Source organism: Orcinus orca, chromosome 21 (genome assembly GCF_937001465.1).
Source record: "Orcinus orca chromosome 21, mOrcOrc1.1, whole genome shotgun sequence".
Classification (NCBI taxonomy): Eukaryota; Metazoa; Chordata; class Mammalia; order Artiodactyla; family Delphinidae; genus Orcinus; species Orcinus orca.
In genome coordinates, this window is record NC_064579.1 from 3,716,759 (window position 1) to 3,742,524 (window position 25,766).

Below are 25,766 nucleotides of genomic sequence, written 5' to 3' on the forward strand. Positions count from 1 at the left end.
CCAAAGGGCTATGCCAGTTTACCTTCCCACCAACAGTGCACAAGGGTTCCCTTTTTCCAAATCTTTGCCAACACTTGTTATTTCTTGTCTTTTTGATGACGGCCATTCCGAATGGTGCGAAGTGGTACGTCAGTGTGGTTTTCATTTGCATTTTCCTGATGGTTAGTGATGTTGAGCACCTTTTCACATGCCCACTGGCCACTTGTATATCTTCTCTGGAAAAATGTCTATGTAGTTCCTCTTCCCATTTTTAATCAAATTGTTCTTTTTTTTGTTATTGAGTTACATGAGTTCTTTACATATCGTGACTGTTAAGCTTTATCAGCAATATGATTTGCAAATATTTTCTCCCGTTCCATAGGTTACCTTTTCATTTTGTTGATGGTTTTTTTTTTGTTTTTGCTGTGCAGAAGCTTTTAGTAGAAGGAAAGAAATATCAAAGATTAGAGTGGAAATACATGAAACAGAGACTAAACAGACAATAAAAAAAGATTGATGAAACTCAAAGCTGGTATTTTGAAAGAGTAAACAAAATAGACAAATTTTTAGCCAGACTTACCAAGAAAAAAAGAGAGAGCACTCAAAACCAAAATTATAAATGGAAGAGGAGACATTACAACTGATACCACAGAAATACAAAGGATCATAGAGACTACTGTAAACAAACAATGCCAGAAAACTGGCCAGTCTAGAAGAAATGGATGAATTTCTAGAAGAGTACAACCTACAAAGGCTGAACCATGATGAAATAGAAAATCTGAGCAGACTACAGAAATTGAGTCAGTAATCGAAAACCTCCCAGCATAGAAAAGTTCAGGACTAGATGGCTTCACTGGTGAATTCCACCAAATATTTAAAGAAGAATTAATACTAATCCTTTGGAAACTCTTTCAAAAATTAGAAGAGGAGGGAACACTTCCAAACTTACTTTACGGGGCCAGCATTACCCTAATACCAAAAGCAGACAAGGACACTACAGGAAAAGAAAATTCACAGCCTGATATTCCTCGTGAACATAGATGCAAAAATCCTCAACAAATATTAGCAAACCAAATTCAATAATACATTAAAGGGATGATATACCATGATCAAGTGGGATTTATTCCAGGGATGTAAGGAAGGTTGAAAATCTGCAAATCAATCAGTGTGATACACCACATGAACAAAATGAATGTTAAAGTCATTTGATCATCTCAGTAGATGCAGAAAAAGCATTTGACGAAATTAAACATCTATTCATAATAAAACTTTCAACAAACTGGTTGTGGAGGGAATGTACCTCAACATGAGAAAGACCATATATGCTAAGCCCACATCTTAACATTATACTCAATGGTGAAACACTGAAAGCTTTTTCTGTAAGATCAGGAATATGATAAAGATGCCCACTCTCACCACTTTTGTTCAACATAGTATTGGAAGTCCTAGCCAGAGCAATTAGGCAAAACAAAGAAATAAAATGTATCAGATCACAGAGGAAGAAGTAACACTGCCTCTATTTGCAGATGGTCTGATATTATATGTAGAGAACCCTAAAGACTCCGCCAAAAATACTGTTAGAACTGATACACAAATTCATTAAAGTTGCAGGATGCAGATCAATGTACAAAATCCAGTTGGTTTCTATACACTAACAATAAACTATCAGAAAGAGAAATTAAGAAGGTAATCCCAGTTACAATTGCATCAAAGAGAGTAAAATACTTAGGAATAAATTTAAACAAGGAGGTAAAAGATCTGGACACTGAAAGTGACAAAACACTGATGAAAAAAATTGAAGAAAACACACAAAAATGGAAAGATATTCCATGTTTATGGATTGGGAACATTAATACTGTTAAAATGTCCATTTTACCCAAAGCAATCTACAGGTTCAGTTCAATCCCTATCAAAATTCCTATGCATTTTTCACTGAAATAGAACAATTTCAAAATTTGTATGGAAGCACAAAAGACCCCAGGTAACTGAAGTGATCTGTGAAAGAAGAATAAAGCTAGAGGCATCACACTTCCTGATTTCAAAGTATATTTCAAATCTTTGGTAATATGTTTACATATAGCTGATTCACTTTGTTATAAAGCAGAAACTAACACACCATTGTAAAGCAATAATACTCCAATAAAGATGTTAAGCCCCCCCAAAAAAACCCAGTATGATATAGGCATAAAAACAAACATATAGATCAATGGAATACATAGATCATAAATAAACCTTTACATGCATATGTGATCAAGTAATTTACGACAAAAGAACCAAGAATAAAGGAAAGGATAGCCTCTTCAATTAATGGTGTTCAGAAAACTGGACAGTCACATGCAAAAGAATGCCACTGGACCACTATCTTATTCCCCACACAAAAATTAACTCAAAATGGGTTAAAGACTTAAACATAAAATCTGAAACCATAAAATTCCCAGAAGAAAGTATAGGGAGTAAACTCCTTGAGACTGGTTTTGGCAATGATTTTTTGGGGGGTTTGACACCAAAAGCAAAGCCAACCTAAGCAAAAATAATCAAGTGGGACTGTAAAAACAAAAGCAGACTACAGAACAAAAAAGCTTCTGCTCACCTGACTATTGAAGTAATTAACATGCTTTTATAGAGGAACCACTCTGTGCAGAACTTTTTTTTTTTTAAACAAGTTTTTTTAATGCAAATAAAGTTTCTTTTTTTTTTTTTTTTTTCTTTTGCGGTATGCGGGCCTCTCACTGTTGTGGCCTCTCCCGTTGCGGAGCACAGGCTCCGGACGCGCAGGCTCAGTGGCCAATTGCTCACGGGCCCAGCCGCTCCGCGGCATGTGGGATCCTCCCGGACCGGGGCACGAACCCGTGTCCCCTGCATCAGCAGGCGGACTCTCAACCACTGCGCCACCAGGGAAGCCCTGTGCAGAACTTTTAAAGGTACATAGTGGGAATGGATCAGGACTATAAAAATAACGAAAATTGAGGATTCAGTCATAACAACAGAGTTCAGTTTGAGAATAATTGTATGGTACATGCCAAGGAGTATAAAATAATAGGGTAAAAAGAAAATCAAATGTAAAAATGTTACACAGAGTAATAAGGCCACATTAAACCTGCTCCTGCTGCCCTGCCTGTTGGGTTTTCTGGGTGACTGTCATCTATTTCAGAAGACCAGGGACTCGGTTTTGTCTTGGTTTCTCCACCACCTAAACCTCACTCCAAACAGAGAGATGGAGACAAGAGTTTGCCATTGGCAGTGGTTGGGTTAATTTTGGAAGACCTCCTAAAGCCACATTTTTATAAAGTGCTAACCTTTTTCTTATTCCAGGCATGAATTTTATAAGAGAAACCAAGAGGCCTTGGGAAATGACCATGCAGGATTGGCTTGTGTTTAAGCTTTCACACTGCAGAAGGCTTTGGTAGCTTTGTTGCTTCAAATCACCCATTCTTCTCTGACTTTAATCACTTATCTCACTGGCTTTATTTTTTCTCTCATCTCTAACTTTAACTTCTTTACAGGAGCTTCTGGAGGAAAAAGAAATTATTTTTGTTTTATTTGCCCAAACAGCAAAAGTGAGGCCTAGGTGAGGTATACCGCATTATATATCCTCCAGTGTTCTCTTATTTCTCCTGTGATTCTGCTTAAAATGTGCAGACATCTTAGAGAAATATTTAGCTCTGCCCTCACACAACAGAAAAATTGTTCCTCTGTACTTTGGTGGTAATGTAATTTTTTGAGTTGCAAGACTTTGATTTAAAATTGTAATGCACCAATGTAGGCACTTGTGTAGGCAGCGGAAGTAACGGATTTAGTACGAACATGTTTACACAATCGTGAATGCTGCCCAGCCAACCCTATATGGTTTTCTCCACCAAAAATTCATTTTTCTCAAAACTTGTTTAAGATAAGCATTTCTCATTTCAAATGCTCTTTTAAAAATATTTCAGAAAAATAATAAAATGACCTAATTCTAGAAACTTTAAGGCTATCCTGTTTGCTTTTGGGAAAGGGACTGATTCCTGTAAACAAGAAGAAAGACCCCCAAAGAGCACCTGGTGTGGATAGATGGCACATGTCTTAGTCAGCTCGGGCTGTGAGACAAAATAGCATCGCGTGGGGGCTTACACAATAGGCATTTACTTTCTCACGGTTCTGGAGCTGGAAGGCTAAGATCAAGGTGCTGGCATGGTTTCTGGTGAAGTTTCTCTTCCTGGCTTGCAGAACTGCCAGCTCCTTGCTGTGTCCTCACATGGCCTTTCCTCTGTGCACATGTCCTCATCTTAGAAGGACGCCAGTTCTACTGGATTAGGGCCCCACCCTTCTGACCCCTTTCAACGTTAATTACCTATCTCAAAATACAATAATGCTGGGGCGTGGGAGAGGGTGGTTGGTGAGGGCTTCCACATATGAATTTGGGGGGTGGGTAATACAATTCAGTCCATAGCAGCACAAATGCCCGGGATCCTATGATTAAAAACTAAGTGACATATCGCCCTAGGCCACAACCTGTGTCTGACCACAGGTTAAATGAGATTTACTAAACCAGTGTCTGGTGGATTGGGATTCTTGGAAACAGTGGAGGAGTTGGCTCTGCCAGTCCCGAACCTCCTCTTGCTCAACCACCTGGATCTGCATGTGTCATGATGGCTGCAGCAAGAGGGCTCGCTCTGGATCTGGACTTCTGTACCAGCTGCAGCAATTCCTCGGTTTCCTGGGAGTTTTTCTTCAAGCTCAGCTGTCCTCAGGTCCCCTTGGGAGTTTTCCTCTAATGTGTACAGTCTGCAAAATGCCTGCAGGAGCTGTTGCCAGAACTCTCTCCGGTCTTCACGCTCCCTCCACCTCTTGGACCTGCCCTGCCCGTGGGGTTCAGGGATGGTAAAAACTGGGAGGTGGGTTTGATTTCATTTTCAGAGTGGAAGGGAATCTATAGCCATGATGTACACACACTTCCACACAATCAGGAGTCTTGGGCTCTGGTTCTGGATCACTTCTTTCTTTCATCCATGTGATCAGTCCCTCAATCAACAAACCTTTCTTGAACACCGACTGTGTGTCAGGCATGATGCTAAATGATGGGGATGCAAGTGAACAAAATAAGTGTAAAATCCGTGTTCTCTGAGGAGTTAGAAGTTGTGATGTCACTGTCCTCATCTTAAGGTAAAACAGAATATGGTGAATCATCAAAACTGGAATGAACCTTTAAAATTGTGATTTTTTTTAACATCTTTATTGGGGTATAATTGCTTTAAAAATTGTGATTTTTTTTTCCCCACTAATTACTGGAATGACTAGGTCCTTAAGGAATTTGGAAAATTCAAAAATAAGCATACATTGAAGTCACCTGTGATCCATGGTAAAGACTATTAATCTTTTGGTGTGTTGCTTCCTAGACTTTGGCCATGTCTATGCACACAAACGTGTATAGTACACATAGATATTTCTGTTTAAAAAATTTGGCATCTTTTATTTTCTGGTTTAAAACAGACTTTTTTTCTTAGTGTTATTGCATAGATATTTTTCATGTCATTAAATATTATTAATATGCTTGTCAGTGGCAGTTTTGGTGATCTATCATATATATGTCATAACATTTATCCCTCTCATTCAGGAGATTTAAATTATTTTCTCATTTTCACTGTTATAAATAAATGACAGTACACGTCTCCGATTGCTTCCTTAAAATGAACTTGTAGGAGTCGCATTTTGGATCAAACAAGTTTTTGCTTTTTGAATACATATTGCAGAATTTTCCTCCAGGAACATGGTATCAGTTCACATGCCCATTAGTTGTGTACAAGAGTCTTAGTTTCCCTGTATCTTCACTGATATGGATATGTATATTTTATAAACCTTTGCCAATTTAATGGGTGAAAATACATATGTATTTTGAAGTAAGAAATATGAGGTAGAATTTGGATGAACTTCTCTTTATGTATCTTTTAGCTATTTTCATTTCTACAATTCCTATTTATATCTTTTGCTTATTTTAATATTATTGTTTCTCATAAATCTGTTAGAACACTCTTTATCTTAAAGGTATTAGACCACTTTCTTTTACATATTGCAGGTATTTTCCTACTGTGTGGTTTGCCTCTTACATTTATGTATTTCAGATTACAAACATATATATATATATATATATGTATGTATATGTATATATTTAGCTATATCTATCAGTACTGCTTCTTTTGTTTGTTGTTTAGAAGACTTTCCAATCACAAAGTTAGATATATTTTCCTAGTTTTCTTTTTGGTCCCAAACTATTGGGTCTATTTTGGGAGTCTTTTCCTATTCCAATTGTTTTGTCTATTTTTTCTACAGCTAAAGCTGCGCTATATTTGTCCTGGTCTTTCGTATGTCAGATCTCCAATATCATTTTTTTCCTACTTCTTTATCCTAATTCTTCTGCAGTCTAGGAAGTGACTCTATCTGGACTTCACACTGACCTGCAGTATTGATTCTGCTCTTGCCCTGCTGTGAAAGGTCTTCCACATTAAGCTGTGATATTTTTAATAGCTTTATTAACTCAGATCTTAATCAGTTGTCTTATCTCATCTTTGAGCTTTAATCCTCAGTCCATATTTTCTGAAATTAAATGGCCCAATACAACATGCCACTTAAAACTTCTATTTATTGTGGTAAATATTTTGCAAAGATAAAATTCCTTGATGTCTCTTCCTTGAGAATTTTTTCAATGTCTTCTTTTGTGTCATGGAATTTTTTTCTGTACGCCACTCATCAGTTTAAGGCCTGCCGCACGTCCCCAGTGTGTGTGGACCAGCCTTGGATCCTTTCAGAGTCCACCCCAAACTTCTTAGGACTTCTGATCCAATTTCAGCTGTAGGACTGGATGACAGACCATTTCAGTAGCCCAGCAGCCTGAGTAGGACATCTTGCCTTGGGGCCTTGGGCAGAGGAGTTTTATTTCTTCCTTCTCTGTGTCGGTAAAGCCTTTCTTTAGGGGGTCAGTCTTCTCTTCCTAGATTTCCAGTTGGTCCATCTTCCACTATAGGTTTCTGTATCCAACCAATCCGGGTGCACCAATCTGGGAAAGAGCCCTACTCATCAGAGGGAATCTCCGAGACTCATGGTTTCTCTTGGTTCATCTGCATTTAACCTTGACTTTCTAGTGAAGTTGCCCCCCAGTTTTTCTGGGGCTCAGCCCTGGGACCTCAACTTCGGAATGTTAAGTGGGGATCTGCCAGGGCAACCTCTCCTCCTTCCTGAGAGATGGAACCCCCATCTCACATCGCGCAGACATTCTTGGGCAGCTGGGGAGTTAAACCTTTGGTATGTTTTGTCTCTGCTCTTTACCCTAGAATGAGTGTAAATACCTCAACAATTGGTGGCATGTGAGAATCACTCTTCTGTAATGATCAGTCTGTTCCAGGTTTTCTTTTTTTCTTGTAGTTCTTGGCTTATGTTAGCTGGTTTCTGGAAGAGGTATAATTAGATACCTATGATGAAATAAGATGGTGAAGATTTAACTAGGAAATCAGCAATGGATCTTAACGCTTATTTGAAATAACGCATCTCCTGCCAGCCTCATAGCTGTGATTGGAGGATAAAATGAGAGGATAAATGTGAAAGGACTTTGAAGGCTGCTAGGAACATTATGCAAATACAAAGTTGCTTTGTTACCGCCACATTTTATGAGACCAGAAATCAGTAGCCTTGTTGGAAGCAAATGTGAGTTGCGAGTTTTTTAAGGAATGTGTGATAATGGAAGATGGTTATTTAGGTGAAGCAGAGAGCCGTTCTATTTCTATGTGTTTCGCCCTCTCCTTTCACAGCAATAGATCTGAAATAGAGGTTGGTCTCGTTCTTTATCCCTGCAAAGAGAAGGCTGGCCTGAATTTCCACTTTAGACTGTTTCTTACAGTGCCAAGAGATTGTTTCAGCCAAGGAAACTAATCTGCAGATAGGTCTGCCCACGCACAATGCCCAGCAATGGGGGCAAAGGCTTTAATTAAAATGGAAGAGTTGGTCATTTCTGGCCTATCTGGGAAACTTCAAGTTGATGTGGTTTGAATGAAAGTAATGACTTTTGCTTAAAATGCGAATATTAATGCAAGAAAGAACCTGGGTTTGATGCTGAGTGCAACTGAAAGAGATTGTAATTCCTTTTTCATGTTTTTTTCCCCTGAAAGGAATGGTCCTTTTCCCTCTTGGAACTCCGTAAGGTATATATACATTTAACATATAAGGTATATATATTTTTCTTTTAAGCTCCTTTCAGTTGGCTTTTTAAGCTCTTAAAAGCAGTGTAAATTTTAGATCTTAATGCATCTTTGAAAAAGTCCTAAGGGCTTGCTATTGTTCGTGTTTATTTGGATGACATAAGTCAGTTTCAGAAGTAGCTTTCTTCCAGGGCTTCTCAGTTTGGTTGTCTGGACAGCACTTACCATCCCATAATCCAGCGGTCCACAGCCCGCTAGGGACAGGGCCGCACAGCAGGAGGTGAGCGGTGGGCAAGCCAGCGAAGCTACTTCTGCCGCTCCCCATGGCTCGCATTACCGCCGCAACAGTCCCATTTTCCCCACCCCCTCCCCGACCCCAGTCCGTGGAAAAATCGTCTTCCACGAAACCGGTCACTGGTGCCAAAAAGGCTGGGGACCGCTGCTGTAATCTCCATTCACACACACAGAAAGCTAAAGTGACCACACTGTGAAAAGTACACATATTTACCATTGAATTTGTACGTACCAAAATCAAGTTTTCGGTTTTGAAGTAGCACGTGCTACCCTTGGGTTAAGTAGGCTCCTCTAAATAACAATTATTGCAATGAAAAAAATATGCATTTTGAATGTTGATAAGGGTAGATGGAAATGTGGTCAGTTATATCAGTATATGTTAAACGCATTCCAGATCAGTGATGCTTTTTACTAATTACAATTATTTTGCATATAAAGTAGACTTAATGAGGAATTACAAAGGCTTGAGCATTGTGAAGTTATTATTATTTTTATGTTAAAGATGAATCTGTTATAAAAATTAAGAAGGAAAACCATCCCGCCTCCTTCTACCCTAATAAATCATGCTTTTATTCCTTTTCCCTTGCCACTTCTTCTTGGTATACTTATGAATTTTTATTTGTCATCGGGGGAAGGGTAAGCTGTGACAAAGCGAGAGAGAGGCATGGACATATATACAAGCCATTTTGAGTTTAGCATTTTCCATCCAACATTCATTACGTAGAAAGCATTTTTTTCCATTTCCAATTGAACATAAGGGCATTGACGGCGGCTTGAACCCATCCCCTGTTGTCAAAAATGTAGCTGTCTCCCAATTTATTTATTTATTTTTTGTTCCTATTTCGATAATGCTGCAATGAACGTCTTTGCTCAAATTTAACTGTAACTTTTTATGGGGAAGGTTTTGTTTTTAGAATAAATGGAATGGAATTTCGGTGCCAAATTCCAAGCAATTTCAGATGGTTAAGGGAAGCTGAGAGGAGGGTAGTTAAGAGAAGTCATTTGGAGGAAGATGCAGTAGGTGACTCGGTGTCCTGTCAGGACAAAGGGATGAGTGTACCAGGAAGAAAGGGGAGGGCTGCTGGAGAGCTCCAGGGCTGAGGCAGGGCGAGCTGAGAGCACCTGGAACATTCTGCTGGGAACCTCTTTCCCTTTGTCAACCAACATGATTTGTGGCTTTGGGTTTGAATCAGACTCACTGGGACTCCGTGCTCCTCTCACTGGGGAGTGGACTGTCATTGGGGTTGTTACTTCCTGCCTGAAGTCAGGGTGGGGAGGCCGTGTCTCCAGCCTGGAAAAAGCAGCAGGGGGAAAAGAGAACCAGGCAGAACGGATGCGGCTAAATGGTGAGCCAGCACGCCTCCCCCATCAATCTACAATCAGATTGTGTTTGCCAAGACTCTGTTTCTTTTCACCCAGACACTGGGGCAAGGCAGTCCTTCCATCAAACCTGGAGGCTGGGAAGCTGAAGGAGAAAAACTAGCCTTCGATGAACAAAATCACGAAGAAGGCTCGTCGAACCCAGCATCGCTCATCACTAATGGCTTCATACCCGAGCTGCCCTTTTACTCCCTTTTTTTTTTTAATCTTCCAGCTAATGGGTTTTTACTAGTTTTGTCAAACTGCAAGTAAATAGCCTAGTGAACTCTGTCTTTGCTGGAAGTAGTCTTTTTGAAAGAAATGGTTTATTTTAGGAAAGAGGAAAAAAAAGCCCAACCACAAAACAGGCTGCATTATGAGATTTCCAATTGTGCCATGATTTTGTTCCCTGGGTAGATTGATGCTGCAAGGACTGTGATAAGAAGTTCTTCTATGGTAACAAATGCAAAATTGAAAACCTACTTCAGCCCCATTTGAGCGCACGCTGTTATCACTTTGTCTTTTCACCAACTACCTGTCTGTGTGTGCTCTTCACCAGCCCAGGCTCTGTGGCCACGTTCACCGTCCTGGAGATTTTGACATCTTCTTTTAATTTTATTGTTTTTTTGACTATAGCAGTATTCCTAATATTCCCACTACCCCTTACCTCCAAAAACCCCACAATCCTGTAGGAAATGTGTACACATTTTAGGAATCAACATATTTATCTGCAAAAGGAGAAGTGCTAGTTTGCATGGCATCATTCTCAAAAATATGCAGAAGCTAAACAATGATGTTGAAATCGCCTGACACGGGTTCATATAGGGTTCCATTTCTCTGTCCTACCAATCTTCCAGGCAAACAAGACTCCAGATAACCTTGATTAAAACTTAAGGTAGTGCTTCCCTGGTGGCACAGTGGTTGAGAGTCCGCCTGCGGATGCAGGGGACGCGGGTTCGTGCCCCGGTCCGGGAAGATCCCACATGCCGCGGGGCCCGTGAGCCATGGCCGCTGAGCCTGCGTGTCCAGAGCCTGTACTCTGCAACGGGAGAGGCCACAACAGTGAGAGGCCTGCGTACAGCAAAACAAACAAACAAACAAAACTTAAGATACAACCTGGAAAGGACTATAAATATATTTTAAAATCACACCTCAGTACTTTTTTACGTCTCTAGTATTTTTCATGTTCCGATAGCACTTTAAAACCCATTTAAAGACCTTAGAAGGGTCCAGGGACTGTTTGGAAGCACAGTCTTCGGGCTCCAGGAAAAATGAAGGAATTAAAAAAGTGATAAATGAGGAGAACCAGACAGAAAGGATTTACACTACGTCCTGTAAACAAGATGCAATTTGCTGTGTATTCTCTGAAAATCACTTTGCCTTTGCGGCTAATCCATGAAGGCAAACCATTATTCAGGAGATTGGCTAGAACCCAATTGTAAAGAATGACAAGTGGAACCAAGGACTGGAAAAGAAGGAAAAAAATCTCTCAGTAAAGGAAGGGGATGGGGGACTTGGAATCCGGTAGCAAAGGATTCAAGGAGAATTCATATTATGGAGATCACATAGAACTCGAAGTTAGGACTGATGCAGTCTGCAGTGAGCGATGTTTAGCGTTATGTGGATTACAGTGTTTCCTATACAATGTCACATTTGATTCTCATGGAAACCCTAATAAATATCATTGTGTTCATTTTGTACATGGAGAAAGTGACACTCATTTTGGCTACAAATTAGAGTAAGTGACTTGTTCGATATCACGACTTGTTCAATATCATGCAGCTAGAAAGTGGTAGGGCTGGAACTGCGGTTCTGAACTTCTGACTCTTTTATTGGTGTTTTCAGCCCACCATCCTGCCTCAGGTAGCAACTTAGAAGTTAGAACTGCAGTGTTGTTTAGAGGTGAGGGGAGTTTGGATGGGCTCTCACTTCAGCAAAGGAGGAAAGATGGAAATAAGAAGGGCAGGAATAGAGACGCAGACGTACAGAACGGACGTGTGGACATGGGGGTGATGTGGACATGGGGGTGGGATGAACTGGGAGATTGGGATTGACATATATATACTACCATGTGTAAAACAGCTAGTAGGAACCTGCTGTATAGCACAGGGAACTCAGCTCAGTGCTCTGTGGTGACCTAGATGGGTGGGATGGGGGGGTGGGAAGGAGGTCCAAGAGGGAGGGGATATAGGGATACTTATAGCTGATTCACTTCGTTGTACAACAGAAACTAACACAACATTGTAAAGCAACTATACCCCAATAAAAATAAATAAATAAGAAAAACAATAACCCAGAAAAGGCAAAAAAATAAATAAGTAAATAAAGAAGGGGTCGGTTTCTCCACACTGGACACAGAGCAGTCAGGACAGATGGAATTCATAGTCCTGCTAGCCTGCAGGAGGTGGGGCTTGATTCGTTCAGTTGCATCTGCCTGCTTGCGGGTAGCTTGGCTCTGATCAGGCTTTGGTTGGAGGTGCCGTGTGCGTGTCGCCATCCCAGGGCGGCGTTGTGCCTGGCTCCTTAGGGCAGGGCAGCTGCAGTGAGAGAGGGGCTGGGGACCTAGCTCTTCATCACAGTTGATCCTTGTATTATTCCCTCTGCTGACCTGGTCTTACCTTTGAAGACAATTAACATTCACTCCAGGCTAAAAGATCCCAATGGTGGGCTTCCCTGGTGGTGCAGTGGTTGAGAGTCTGCCTAACGATGCAGGGGATGCGGGTTCGTGCCCCGGTCCGGGAGGATCCCACGTGCCGCGGAGCGGCTGGGCCCGTGAGCCATGGCCGCTGAGCCTGCGCGTCTGGAGCCTGTGCTCTGCAACGGGAGGGGCCGCCAACAGTGAGAGGCCCACGTACCGCAAAAAAGGAAAAAAAAAAAAGATCCCAATGGTTTCACCTTTCTTCATTAACTCTGTTTTCTAATCCTGAAATTATATTGGCTTGATGACCTTGGGCAAGTCACTTAACCTATCTGAAAGTTCACCCCATGGGACCCATAGGAACCTGCTCAAGTGTTTTCTTGTTTTTCAGTTTTAATATTTTTTAATTGAAGTGTAGTTGATTTATAAAGTGTTAATTTCTGCTGTGTAGAAAAGTGATTCAGTTACACATATATATACCTTCTTTTTAAAATATGCTTTTCCATTATGGTTTACCATAGGATATTGAATGCAGTTCTCTGTGCTCTGCAGTGAGAACCTTGTTGTTTCAAGTGTTTTCTAAGCAAAGTCCTTTTGGGCATTTGCAGTCACTGGCTATGTGTCCAAGGATTCAGAATGCCTTCCCTTTCACAGTATCTGCTTCTGCTTTTTCTTCCCAGAGTCGAAAACATGCCAGTAAAGTCCGACTATACTACATGCTTCACCCCAGGGACGGTGGGTGTCCCGCAAAGAGGCTCCGATCAGAGAATGTGAGTATCTGATGCCACATGTTATCCTTGGATAATTTGTTCTGTTTGCTAAAAACTTTGCAGGTGTGGGAATTGCAGTTATGTCCAGCTTAGTGGGAAAGCTAAGTGAGTTGAAATCGTTCACATTAAATATTACAGAAAATATGACATGTAAGCAAGTCTTTTCCTTTTTTCCTGCCAGAACTTGCCAGTATGGGGTTGGGAGACTTTTTGATGGTACTGTGCTGGGACCTCACATAGAAAAGAACAGACAGAGGGGCTGAGACAGACAGAGGCTGGCTGAGGGGAGGCGGGCACCTTCAGAAGACATGACCTAAGGGCAAACCTGTCAGAAAGATCAGATGCTTTGCTTTCTACATAATGTATGTTTCCTTTGGTGTGTAAAGCAGAATGCCATTTGTTCATTTATAATGAAAGCTGTGCACATCTTGCAAACAAAAATATTCAGGGCTTTGATCAGCGTCACTTTTCCCTGAGGGAATGTTTACTTAGGGAGACAAATGACAATTAGAAAGTTGCTCTGAGGGTTTAATGTCAGAGCAAAGGGGTTCCCTTAGCCAGGCCAAGGCCAAGACTGATGAGACAAATATTGCTTCCTCCCACCAGGGGACCCTTTTCCTAATGAGTGGAATATGCTTATCCACCCATGGCAGAGACCCTCCGTGATAAAAACTGCCGATGAAACACAGAAACTCCTCACCCTTTGAGGGCTGAGAGGCTGAGGATGTAGAGTCCACACCCCACACTCTCCCTGGGCTTGTGGTCCTGTTTTCCTTCTGCTGCCATATCGATGCCAGTCTTATTAAAAATTAATACATGATCATCAAAGAGACTGGACAAAAACTGTACTTGTTTGTTGTCGCAGAAGAAACAGAGAGAGAAAGGTGACTGCATGTGACCAAAGGGAGCAAGCAGCAGAGCTGGCAGGGTCCACAGATTCTGAGCCTGTGTCTAGCATCACAGAATGAGGTGCTCGCGTATAGACTCATCATGGTGCGGTGGATTTTTCTTTACTGCCCACTGAGGAAACAGAGACACGTAAGCCACAGACCTGTGGCTTTAAAGAGACTTAAATATAATGAGAGAGGTTAACATTGTATAAAAAATAGCTCTGATGCCACAGTGTAGGTGTCTGTTAACATTTGTACAAAGCCCCATGGAGACAAATGGCGGGTGAGTCATGCCAGGGCCATCCGACCAGGGAAGGTGTTACTGCAGGTTTGGCATGTGAGCTGGGGTCTTTGGGCTTGGATGGGTGGTACCAGATGGAGACATGAGAGTGAGGGGAGGGCAGGTGTTTTCTTGGGTGCATCCCTGGCCAAAGAACCTATTAAGACACAGGAAAGTTGGCCTAAGTCAGCTTTTATGTGATCTCAGAATCCTGTAACCACGTTGGAGTCCTGCCCTCCATCAGCTGTCTATTAACAGAGAGAACAGAATGAGGTTTTTTATTTCCTCTTGAAATTATTCAGTGATGTATGCCTTTATTCAATAGCCATTTAGCGTCTAATCCTGAGAGTCCGAAACAATAGGATTCACGGACATTTGACAGTTAGCTCTTGGAACACAGATTATTTTCTATCCACTCAAATTCTAATCATGAATGTTGCACTTATATCTGAGCTCCTAGCGAGTAATCCATCAGGTGCAGGGGAGGAAAACCTTTCCTTTCTAGGTTCCTTGGCTGGTCTAATAATTAAAATGACATAAAACACATCAACAGAAGAACAAATTTCCTTTCATACATGTGGGATCCCCAAAGATAGGAGACTCAGGGAGGTGACCAAAACAGGCAACTTTTATGCTTTTTAGACAAAGAAGCAAAGCAATAAATTTGTGAGTAATTGACACGACAAAGGCTTTTGGGCTTGGGGTAGCAAATTAGTGAAGGAATAACAAGGTTGGTTTATACAGGCTTCTCCCCCCCTGAATTCCATATCTTTGGTGATACGGATGTCTGTCTACCTCCTGGTACAGGGAAGGTGCCTTTTACATGGGAGATTTATTTCCTGCTTTCAGGGGGACAAAGGATGGTCAGAGTATCCTTCTTGGACCTTGCTGTTTCTTAAGTAGCTTCATTAAAAAAAATCAATATGCCAAAGTGGCTTATTTTGGGGAGGGGTTATTTCTGCTCCCCTTCACAAGCAAACAGAAAGGGGCACTGTGACTCCAGCTGTGACCTTGAGGACACGATCTTTGCTGCTCTGGTCGGATCCATGTTCCCCCCCACTCAAGCTCCGGTTCTGCCAGACTCTTTGGGGTCAGTTGATAGAGGGGAAGAGGTTCAGATTTTACAGAAAGAAGTGTTTGCAAGGGTACTTTACCAAAGGCCCCTTTGAGAACTTTTTCCTGGATTTTGAAAACTTAGCTCTACCAGTGATGTGTTGATTGAATCATTTTCTATGACTTGTTACTCATTGTGTGGAAGCAAATAAGTAAGTAGGAAAAGCAACATAATGATCTTACTTTTTGAAAGAGATGGTTGTTGCCTTAATAGGCTGTATGGACATTTCACAGGAGGAAGAGATCATTTCCATTAGGCGTCTTGATGCATTGGATGCTGTGTGGAAGGTACCCCCAGCCCCTCTCCAGGGCCCTGAGAGTTGATGTTGGTAACTATTTGGGCCAATTTTCTCTGGTACAGACTCACACCTAAGGGTTGAAAGACTAAATACACAAATCGACAATGGCCAGAACATATCTAAAAGTAGAACTTTGACCCACAACCTGCAGCAACCAGTCCAGAAAACCAACCCATTGATATCCAGTAACTGGCCCAGAAGCCTGCCTGCTGTGAGTCAGACTTGTAGGAAGTCAGACCACCTCTCTAGTGACAACCCAGGAAGTTAAAAAATAGCCCTGTAACAATAGGCCTCGAATGGCCAGGCCTGATGAATAGCTGACAGCTTCCCTAATTTCTGTCCCTGTTTCCAACTTAGGACCAACCAGAAAAAGCCAAATATGTACCCCTAACCAATCACATAGGCTGTCCCATTCTAGGTGGCCCACCTGCCGTTTCCCCAGGCCAACAGCCTCCAATCAGGGCACGGGTGAAACCTACCCCTTTTCCATTATGAAGCTCCTCTCCACTTCTCTGCTTGCCTTTGAGTCTCCTCCAAATGCAGGTGATGTTGGCTGGCTGTCTTGCTACAGCAAGCTCTACATAAATAGCCTTTCTTGTTCCCATTTGGTTGTTGTTTATTTCCACAGGGTGGTAAAATGGGGATGAGGGTAAGAATCTCTAAAGTACAGGTTCATCCTAAGACTCAACTGAACTAACCCGTTTATATAGCACTTTGTTTTCAAAGTGCTTTCTGAAGGCATTATTATTATTTTTTATTTATTTATTTGGCTGTGTCGGGTCTTAGTTGTGCTTGCAGTGCACGGGCTTCTCTCTAGTTGTGCACGTGAGCTCTCTAGTTGCAGCGCGTGGGCTTAGTTGCCCTGCAGCATGAGGGATCCTAGTTACCCGACCAGGGGTCAAACCCACGTCCCCTGCATTGGAAGGCGGACTCTTAACCACTGGACCACCAGGTAAGTCCCTCTGCAGGCATTGTTATTACTGATCCTCTCTCCACCAGCACCTGTGATCTTGGGAGGATGTAATACTTTGGTCCACTTGCCTCTCCAGTCTTGCCCATTCTCCACCTCCCCTGCTCCCAGGGTCTGTGGTTTGCATCCTAGTGTTACTTGATTGAGAACACTTTTATGCCCGCCCTGAATATCCAACAAAAGGAGTGTTTCTGAAAATAGAAAACTTGTTGTTGATTTTCCAAACCCTGACCACACATGAACCTTGGGCCTACAGTGATCCCTAAAATTGATGGGTAATGGCAGCCTGGGAATACACAGTAACTCTGAATTTACCTACAGATGAACAGAAGCGCCTGTTATTCTTCCCAGGGCCATTGCCATTTCTATTCCAGGTCATTTGACCTTTTGTTGTCGTTGCTTTTTAAACACTTATTTTCATTTCTGTCCTCTGGCCTTTCCAGCATTTTAAATTCCCTGCTTTACTCTGTAGAATCCTCATTTGGGGATTCTGTGTTTTTTCCCTGAAATTTTAGAGCAGGACATTGTCCCCTTGAGGCCACAGAGTAAAATTAAATGCGAAATAAATTGTTAGAGTCGATTGCCTTAGAGAAATGTTCAGGAATCCCACGGGCATGAGAGCCAAAAAGGACTTTAAAGATTATCTAGTCCACCGAGAGCCTCGGTATTCTACCAATGGTCCTTTTTATTATCTTCTCACTCATGGGTCACATGCTTTGAAAAAAAAAATGTCTGCTTGGGAAATAGCACTTTTTTTTTTCCTTCGGTACGCGGGCCTCTCACTGTTGTGGCCCCTCCCGTTGCGGAGCACAGGCTCCGGACGCGCAGGCTCAGCGGCCATGGCTCACGGGCCCAGCCGCTCCGCGGCATGTGGGATCCTCCCGGACCGGGGCACGAACCCGTGTCCCCTGCATCGGCAGGCGGACTCTCAACCACTGCGCCACCAGGGAAGCCCCGGGAAATAGCACTTTTAAGTTAAAAAGGTGATTTAATTTTACTTTTATTTTCATTCTGTAAAGGTAAGTAACTGCCAACCCAAATTGCCAGTTGGTATTAAATAAACAGTGTGTTTACATGGAATTAATGCAATTTCTTCTAAGTGGGGAAACTTGACATTTGGTTAGTGTGATTGAACTTATCACTCCTAAATATTTATATGGTTTCCCTTAGGTCTGAAATATTCAGCGCAGCTTGAGAACCTCCATTATCACGTTCACAGGCCCCTAAATATTCTGGGTTTCAGGTTGGGAGGACTTGATATAACCTCCCTCCCACCCCGTAATTACAAAGGTGACAATAAGACCCAAATAAGTACCATGACTTGTCCAAATTTGTCAGGCCTGAGAATAAGACCCTCCCGGCTTCCCTAAATCTTATTCCTGGGCTTCTTCCACGTATCTTGAAATTGTATCTTATTTGGAGTCATGGAAGCCATTGCTGGGTCCATAGCCAGAGAATATTGCTGTTCTGGGGCAAAGTAATAATAGTAACTGGCACTTATCAGGTGCTTCCCACTTAAGTTCTAAATGCTTTATACACATCAACACATTTCATCCTCACACCTCCTGTATAAGGCAGGAGCTAGCATTATCCCCATAGAGAAGCAAACCGAAATCGAGATTAAGGCATTTGACTCTGGTCTTACAGCTGGTGGGTGGCAGAGACAAGGCTAGGAAAACATAAAACCCAACAAAATAAAATTCCCTCTGGCCCTGCAAACTAGCTAACCATGCCACTCCCAGAGACAGGTGGTGAGCATCTACTAAGTTTTGGGGGCACAAAGATGGAAGGGCATGGAACCTTCCTCAACAGAAATCAGGATCTAGTCGGGGTTTCAATGTGCAAATCATGTCTTTTCATACAGTGTGCTAGGCACTACCCTAAACATGTGTCCAGGCTACCATCAACAAAAATAATCAATAAACAATCTATAATAGGAATAGCAAAGAGTTTTATTTGAGCCCAGAAGACAGCCTCTCAGACAACTCTGAGGAACTGCTCCAGAGAAGCTTGGTTTTCAGCACAGTTTTTTTTGCGGTACGCGGGCCTCTCACTGTTGTGGCCTCTCCCGTTGCGGAGCACAGGCTCCGGACGCGCAGGCTCAGCGGCCATGGCTCACAGGCCCAGCCGCTCCGCGGCATGTGGGATCCTCCCGGACCGGGGCACGAACCCGTGTCCCCTGCATCGGCAGGCGGACTCCCAACCACTGCGCCACCAGGGAAGCCCTCAGCACAGTTTTATGTCATGTCAGAACTAAGAGCATCAAACAAATCAGGATACCTTCCGTCAAGGTTTCAGAAAAAAAAAAAAAAAAACACATAAGAAGAAAACCCACCACCACATAACACAGTGAGTCAGTATGGCCTTGGCGCCTGGGAAGGGGGTCTTATGGAAGGAGCACGAGCATTGGTGTCCCAGGAATAGAGACATTTCATCTTTATTCTTAACATGGACATTCTTTACTTTTGGTCACTGTGCCCTTTTCTTTAATAATTAAAGCAGATGGGGCTTCCCTGGTGGCGCAGTGGTTGAGAATCGGCCTGCCAATGCAGGGGACACAGGTTCAAGCCCTGGTCTGGGAAGACCCCACATGCCATGGAGCAACTAGGCCCGTGAGCCATAACTACTGAGCCTGTGCGTCTGGAGCCTGTGCTCTGCAATGGGAGAGGCCACAACAGTGAGAGGCCCGCGTACCACAAAATAAATAAATAAATAAATAAATAAAAAGATGTGAAAGCTGAAGCTTTGGTCAAGTATCTCATCCAAAATCGTACACCTTGTAAGTGATACAGCCAAGGTTCAAACACAGTATAGTTTAGCTCTCGACTTTGAGCTCTGAATTACTATATATTCTTCATTTACTTAATATTTCATATTAATTAGCTGTCTACCAAGAGTCAGGTGCTGTGTTAATTACGGAGAATTTAATAGCAAATGAAACAGATACAGTTTCTGTTTACAGTGTTTACAGGATAGTGTGGGAAATGGACGCTAATGTAAAAAGTCATACAGATATCTAAATGAAGGAACGTAGTGGAAAAGTAGAGAATGGGAAAATCACAAGGTCTTTGGCATCAGGGAGGTCTTCTCTGAGTAAGGATTAGTCAGAGCAGTGAGGGGAGACAGGAGAATTCCAGGCAGATGGAACAGCGTATGCAAAGCCTCTGCAGTCAGAGACATCACAGCGTTTAAGGAATAACAAGAAAGCCAGCACGGCTAGAAGCCATGCGGTGAGGTGCAGAGGATGGATTGATGGAAAGAAGAGTCTCGTCTACTTTGAACTGTCAAGTATCAGACTTTCAATCGTTTCCTGTGTCCATGTAAATCAACCATAAACAGTCTATCATAGGAGTAGAAGAGTTTTATTTGAGCCAAGCTGAGGGCTATAGCCCAGAAGACAGCTTCTTAGATTACTCTGAGAAACTGCTCTGGAGAAGCATGGTTTTCAGCACAGTTTTATGTCTTGTCAGAACAAAGAACATCAAACAAGTCAGGGATACATTCCTTTAGGTTTTCAAGAAACCAGATCGGCACGCACACAGCGAGTCAGTATGGCCTTGGCGCCTGGGAAGGGGGTCTTATCATGGAAGGAGCACGGGCATGGGTGTCCCAGGAAGGGGGGCGTTTCATCTTTATTTTTAACATGGACATTCTTTACTTCTGGTCAGTTCACCCTTTAATAACTAAAGCAGATGTATAAAGTAGGTGTGATAGCCACAAACGGGCTATCAAATTAAGCCAGAAGCCAGAATGACTGCCCCATACCTCAGTATGTGAACATTGCTTTTATCAACTGAAAGAGTATGGCCTTGGATGAGGGTGACGGCAGTGGAGAAAAATGAGCAATAAATAGGTCTGAGGGACAATGAAGTAGGTAAAAATGGATGAAGTGGATAATGGGTATGAAAGAGAAGGTGGTTTCTGAATGACTTCCAAGTTTAGAACTTACACCACTGGATGGTTGCCGCTCCCACCGTACCCCCACCCCCACCCCGCCACAATAACCTTGAGGTTGTGACCCAGAGAGCAGAAAGGTCTGAGAAGCAGGGAAGAACTTGACGAAACCCTTTGTCCATGTTGCTCCAGGCAGAGCAGGGCTAAAGTGGAGCAGAGGTGAATTTGCCCCCAGCCAAGGGGTATGGGGCAGCAAAGGAGAGGGATGGGGGTGGAGTGGGGCTTTGTCCTCAGAGCTTCTTCCTAATCAAGTCTTTCTACCTCTCTGATGGAGGGTGAGGACCCCCAGGGGCCAGCCCAGGGGGTGGAGCCCAGAGAGGCGTGGGCTAGAGATGCCCTTCTGGTGTGCTGATATCCAAAGGCAGGACAGTGCGTTGAGTGAGTTCAAGACAGTCACCAAGGGAGGGGCTGGGGAGAGGACAGTTACCAGAACCCCGGTACCCTGAATGAAGGATACCAGCAGGAAGTTATTGCAGGCGTCCAGAGGGGACACGGAAATTGGCAGTAGTTAGATAATACGCCTCTAGCAGGAGGACGGGATTATTTAAAAGGTGGGAACAGTTTAGGTGTGGTCGCGGGACCTGGGTCCAGTGATTCCCAGGGGGTGCATCCCATTCTTCCTTTGTTTAAAAGGCAGAGATGGTAGGACCCAGAGAGCACGATTTTAGACTTCTTGAGTGCGTGGGCTTTGCTTACTCACCTTTGTACCTTAGCACCTCACACAGAGGGGTTCCATAAATGATTGTTCGTATCTTCATAATAAGCTATTGCCCCATTGTTTTTTCTTTAAAACAATTAAGACTTTAAACAACAGTTTTAATAAAAAAATGATCAATTGTATAGAAAGTCTTCTAGAACATTTCCATGAAATCATAGTTTAGTTATATACCTATCAAAGTGGTCTTGTTAACAGAATATTTTGTGAATGGGCTTTGTTCAAGAAAACCTGAGGGTTATGGACAGTTTCCACAAGAATCTTGACCAGGTTCTTGGTCCCATGGGGGTCATATTCAAAAAGGAAAAACCTAAAGAAAGGGAGAGGCAGGTCCTTGGAGGGTGTGCTCTCATAGCACAAGCTGGTCCCGACATAAGTTGCTTCTAATAACCATCTACACGTCCTGACTCCATCCTTGCCCTTGGCAAACCCTACTGCCCTCTCAGTGGACACCTCTGCTGCTAGGCATTGCCTGCCTTCCCCTGTCTGCTTTTGGAGGTTTGATCCTATTTTACCAGAAATCAAGGCTGTGTAAGCAGGAGTTGGTGTGCAGCTCACAGAGGTAGATGTCCTTCCCAGATCCCAACCCCCTTTCAGCCATAAGACAAAAGGGACCTGATAGTCAGGAAGTCCTTCTCTAGAGGACAATCTGGTGCTGCCTCAGGGGTGAAGAGATCGAGAATGCCTCCTGGGTGACCTTAAGGGATTTAAGAAAAAAAAAATATCATGAAGAACCTAGGGGTAAGACGGGAATAAAGACACAGACCTACTAGAGAATGGACTTGAGGATATGGGGAGGGGGAGGGGTAAGCTGTGACAAAGCAAGAGAGTGGCATGGACATATATACACTACCAAACGTAAGGTAGATAGCTAGTGGGAAGCAGCCGCATAGCACAGGGAGATCAGCTCGGTGCTTTGTGACCACCTAGAGGGGTGGGATAGGGAGGGTGGGAGGGAGGGAGACACAAGAGGGAAGAGATATGGGAACATATGTGTATGTATAACTGATTCACTTTGTTATAAAGCAGAAACTAACACACCATTGTAAAGCAATTATACTGCAATAAAGATGTAAAAAAAAAAAAAAGACTTGGAAGGGTATGGATCAAATTCCCTAGTGTGTGTCTTCTCACTTTGCACACCACTTGGGCCCTTGAAAATGAATCAAGATATTTTTGTTTAGGGTAGTTTGAATAAAAGAATTCTGGTGACCACAGATTGCCAAGGAGCTGTTTGACCTGTGATAGTCTCTCTCCAGCTGATTTCAGCTCTGAAATGTTAGTTTCTATGTTGGCTTTTTTCGGGGTAGGTAGCATGGGTACACAGGAGCCTCCGGGCACCTCCAGGCACAGGTGACTCGCTGGCGTGTGACAGCTGGGATCTGCAGCTTTCTCCTCCCTTTCTGCTGTGTTTCCTCTTTTAGGTGCCTGTATTGCAAACATATCTTCCCTGTCTCAATTATTTTTTCCCCTGATAGATAGATTTCCTTGGTTAACATTCTAGAATCTCACAAAACATCAGTCTGTTTTTCTCTGAAATCCCAACTCTATCCTGAGAATTTTATCACTCATGTTTAATCAGATTTCTTTCCTTCTGTGTCTGGGTCCATTTATCTTCATCTCTTCCCTGGCTGCAGGGAGGGGTGTGAGGGCATCTTGCCTCCCTTCCCTGCTTTGTCCTACAAAGCCCCGTGAGTCTGTACCCTTGTGCAACCGTGTCATAAATCACGCCTGCTGTTACCCTGTTACATGACCCCCAGTGCCCATTCTGTTTCTCCTTTGTCACCTCTGGGCATTCCTCATGCTCAGAATATTATTCTTGCAGAACAAAGAAGTCCGTTTCCTTCACTGCCTTCTGTCTTGCAACCATTTGGCTCTGTTTAGGTTGATGTGTTCATTTAGGAATATATGTATATTTTTCTTCTTGCCTTAGAACCGGAAAAGGGGTTGTGACATTGGAATACAAGGTACATTTTAACTTCATGTGACCTAGATTTGCTGCAGGTCATGCTGAGACAATGATGAATGTCTCCTGATAAATACCAGAAAGCCTTGCAAAATACATTTTGAAAATAGGGATGATGTGCTGAGTTCTACTAATTTGCAGTAAAATGGCTTTTTGGACTTGGATCCACCAAACCTCACTCATGCACGTGCCCCATATCACAGACTGAGCTGGGAGCTCTGCACATGTGAGCTTATGTCAGTCTCAGAACATTTTCTCAACGTGAGCATTTACTGTGCCTGTTTTACAAATGAGATAAAGAAGGTTTGGGGCAGGTCATCTAATTCTTTCTCATTCTCCCACTTCCTGGTGGCAGGCTTTGATGCATTGACTTTCGTTATTTTTAAGAACACACTTTCACTCCTGGCTCAACCATTTCATATATCGTTGACATCGTTAGTGCTAGGTTCCCGTAGAACATTCTTTATGGGAGTGACTCAAGGAAATCTTCCACTCAGAGCCTGCCGTGGGCTGGAGCAGTGTTTGGTGGGGCATCCCGGTCACGTTCTTTTTTCCGCCAGGTCCCTAGTAAGGGTTGATGGCCTTACAGACCTGTAGAAAATCGGAGGTTTTAGATGCTGGAGTGCCACCTGATTCAGTGTAATATAAAGGAAAAGTCACAGGCTTTGGGAACATCCCTGGCATTGAACCTGGCCTTCTGCTAGCTGGGTGACCATGGTCAAGTTTTTTAATTTTTCTAAGACTTAGCTTCCTCATCTGAGAAATGCTTCCTCATCTGAGAAATGCTGCCAACAACCCAGGACTACTGAGAAGGATGCATGTGATAATGTAAACGTGAAGTAGGGAGCCCCCAGAGCCTGGTGGGGGAGAGATGCTCTATGCCTGTTACCTTCTTCTCCTTTCTAATAGCCCAGATGATGCTGAGTGTCTTTCTGCTGCTACATTTGATAGGGGGAGAAACACATACAGACTGGTTAGAATGACCTAGTGGTCTGTATCCAGAACTAAACGCTGCTGAGAGGTACGTTTTCTGTAGAAGCCCTAAGCGATGGCCAAGGAACTAGACAAACTGAGAGGAAGTATTGCAGTGTCCAATAGCATTCTTGTTCGAAGGAACCTAAACTAATTCAAAGAGTGAAAAATATGGTGTTGGTATTTGCACATCAGATCTTTGCTTGGAGGAACACTTTAATCTTGTCCTGACTTGGCTGCTATCCAATCCCCATCGTTGAGTCTAAGCAGGAGAGAGCTGAGATGTTTGGAACAGCTGCAGTGACAGCAAGCACGCCCCTCGGTCACATGCGTGGTGTGGTTGGTTGTACTGTATTCCCTTTCCTCCTGTTCACGGGTGGCATTATTCAGTCATGGCACAGCGACTTTAATAGATATTAAAAATGCAGCCGTTTAAGCACGTCATTCTTGAAACCCCATTGAAACTCTGTCTGGAAGCATATGTGAGCGAATGGTGTAGGACTATTTCCTACTTGCAACAGGGATTGTTCCTCTTGACCTGTGACATTGTATAGCCAAATAGCCCTGTTGTTATTTATAATTCCTCTATTAGCTTTGTCTTTTTGCCAAGTATAGTTAAAAGAAAAATTGTGTAGAAAAGGAGATGATTTTTATTGTAAGTTCCTGATGGAAAAAGGCATTTTTTCTTCAAAGTTATTAACTGGGTTTTACAGCTGACCTTTCAAGGAACGTCTATGGCTTCAGATACTTAAGAACTCAGCAAATACTGTCCTCTGTATAATTTAAATAGTCATTATAGTTTGGGCTATAAGCACTGAATATGTATTGTAAGACATTTTTCTTATTAAATTTCCTCATCACAGCTGTACATAATCCTAGAAGGTCACTGGTTGGCATTAGCAATCCCAGAAATGAATGGTCATGATGTCACATCCTAGAATTGACAAATTAGTTTGTTTGATCTCTCATTACCCTTCTATCCATTGCTGTAATGGAGAATGGAAAAATTCAAGATAGGATTAAGGCCTGAAATTTCCTCATCACCAAGAAATAAGAGTTGTGAGTGTGTCTCTCCTGTCCTTCCTTCACTCCATACAGACTTGGCTTTTTTTTTTTTTTTTTGAGAATTGTGACATACTGTCCTGGGCAGTAGTTCTTTGCTTTCATGGCTAATGATGCAAAAAGGAGAAGGAAAGGGGAGAGAAAGAGAAAAAAACAGAACGCTATCAGGACAAAAGTAAAGTTAAATCATAACCAAAGAATATCTGAGTTTGGAAGGGATTTCAAGGCTTCTCTGTGGAAGCCTTGTCACTTAGAAATAAAAGAGAAAACCTATAGTCCTGTCTGCATTTCACTTGGACTTCAAGAAAGGCTGAGAGATCTTGGACAAGTCACTAAACGT

The 25,766-nt window shown here is 42.7% G+C and overlaps 1 protein-coding gene across 3 annotated transcripts in view; it reads left to right on the plus strand.

Moving 5' to 3' along the window:
• Positions 1 to 25,766, plus strand: part of ZMAT4 (zinc finger matrin-type 4) — a 340,635-nt gene that overhangs the window by 121,421 nt on the left and 193,448 nt on the right. For all 3 annotated transcript variants that reach the window (XM_049704216.1, XM_049704215.1, XM_049704214.1), the window contains exon 3: positions 13,116 to 13,205. In XM_049704216.1, coding sequence (XP_049560173.1) covers positions 13,116 to 13,205 — 90 coding nt within the window. The remainder of the gene's footprint in view (positions 1 to 13,115; positions 13,206 to 25,766) is intronic.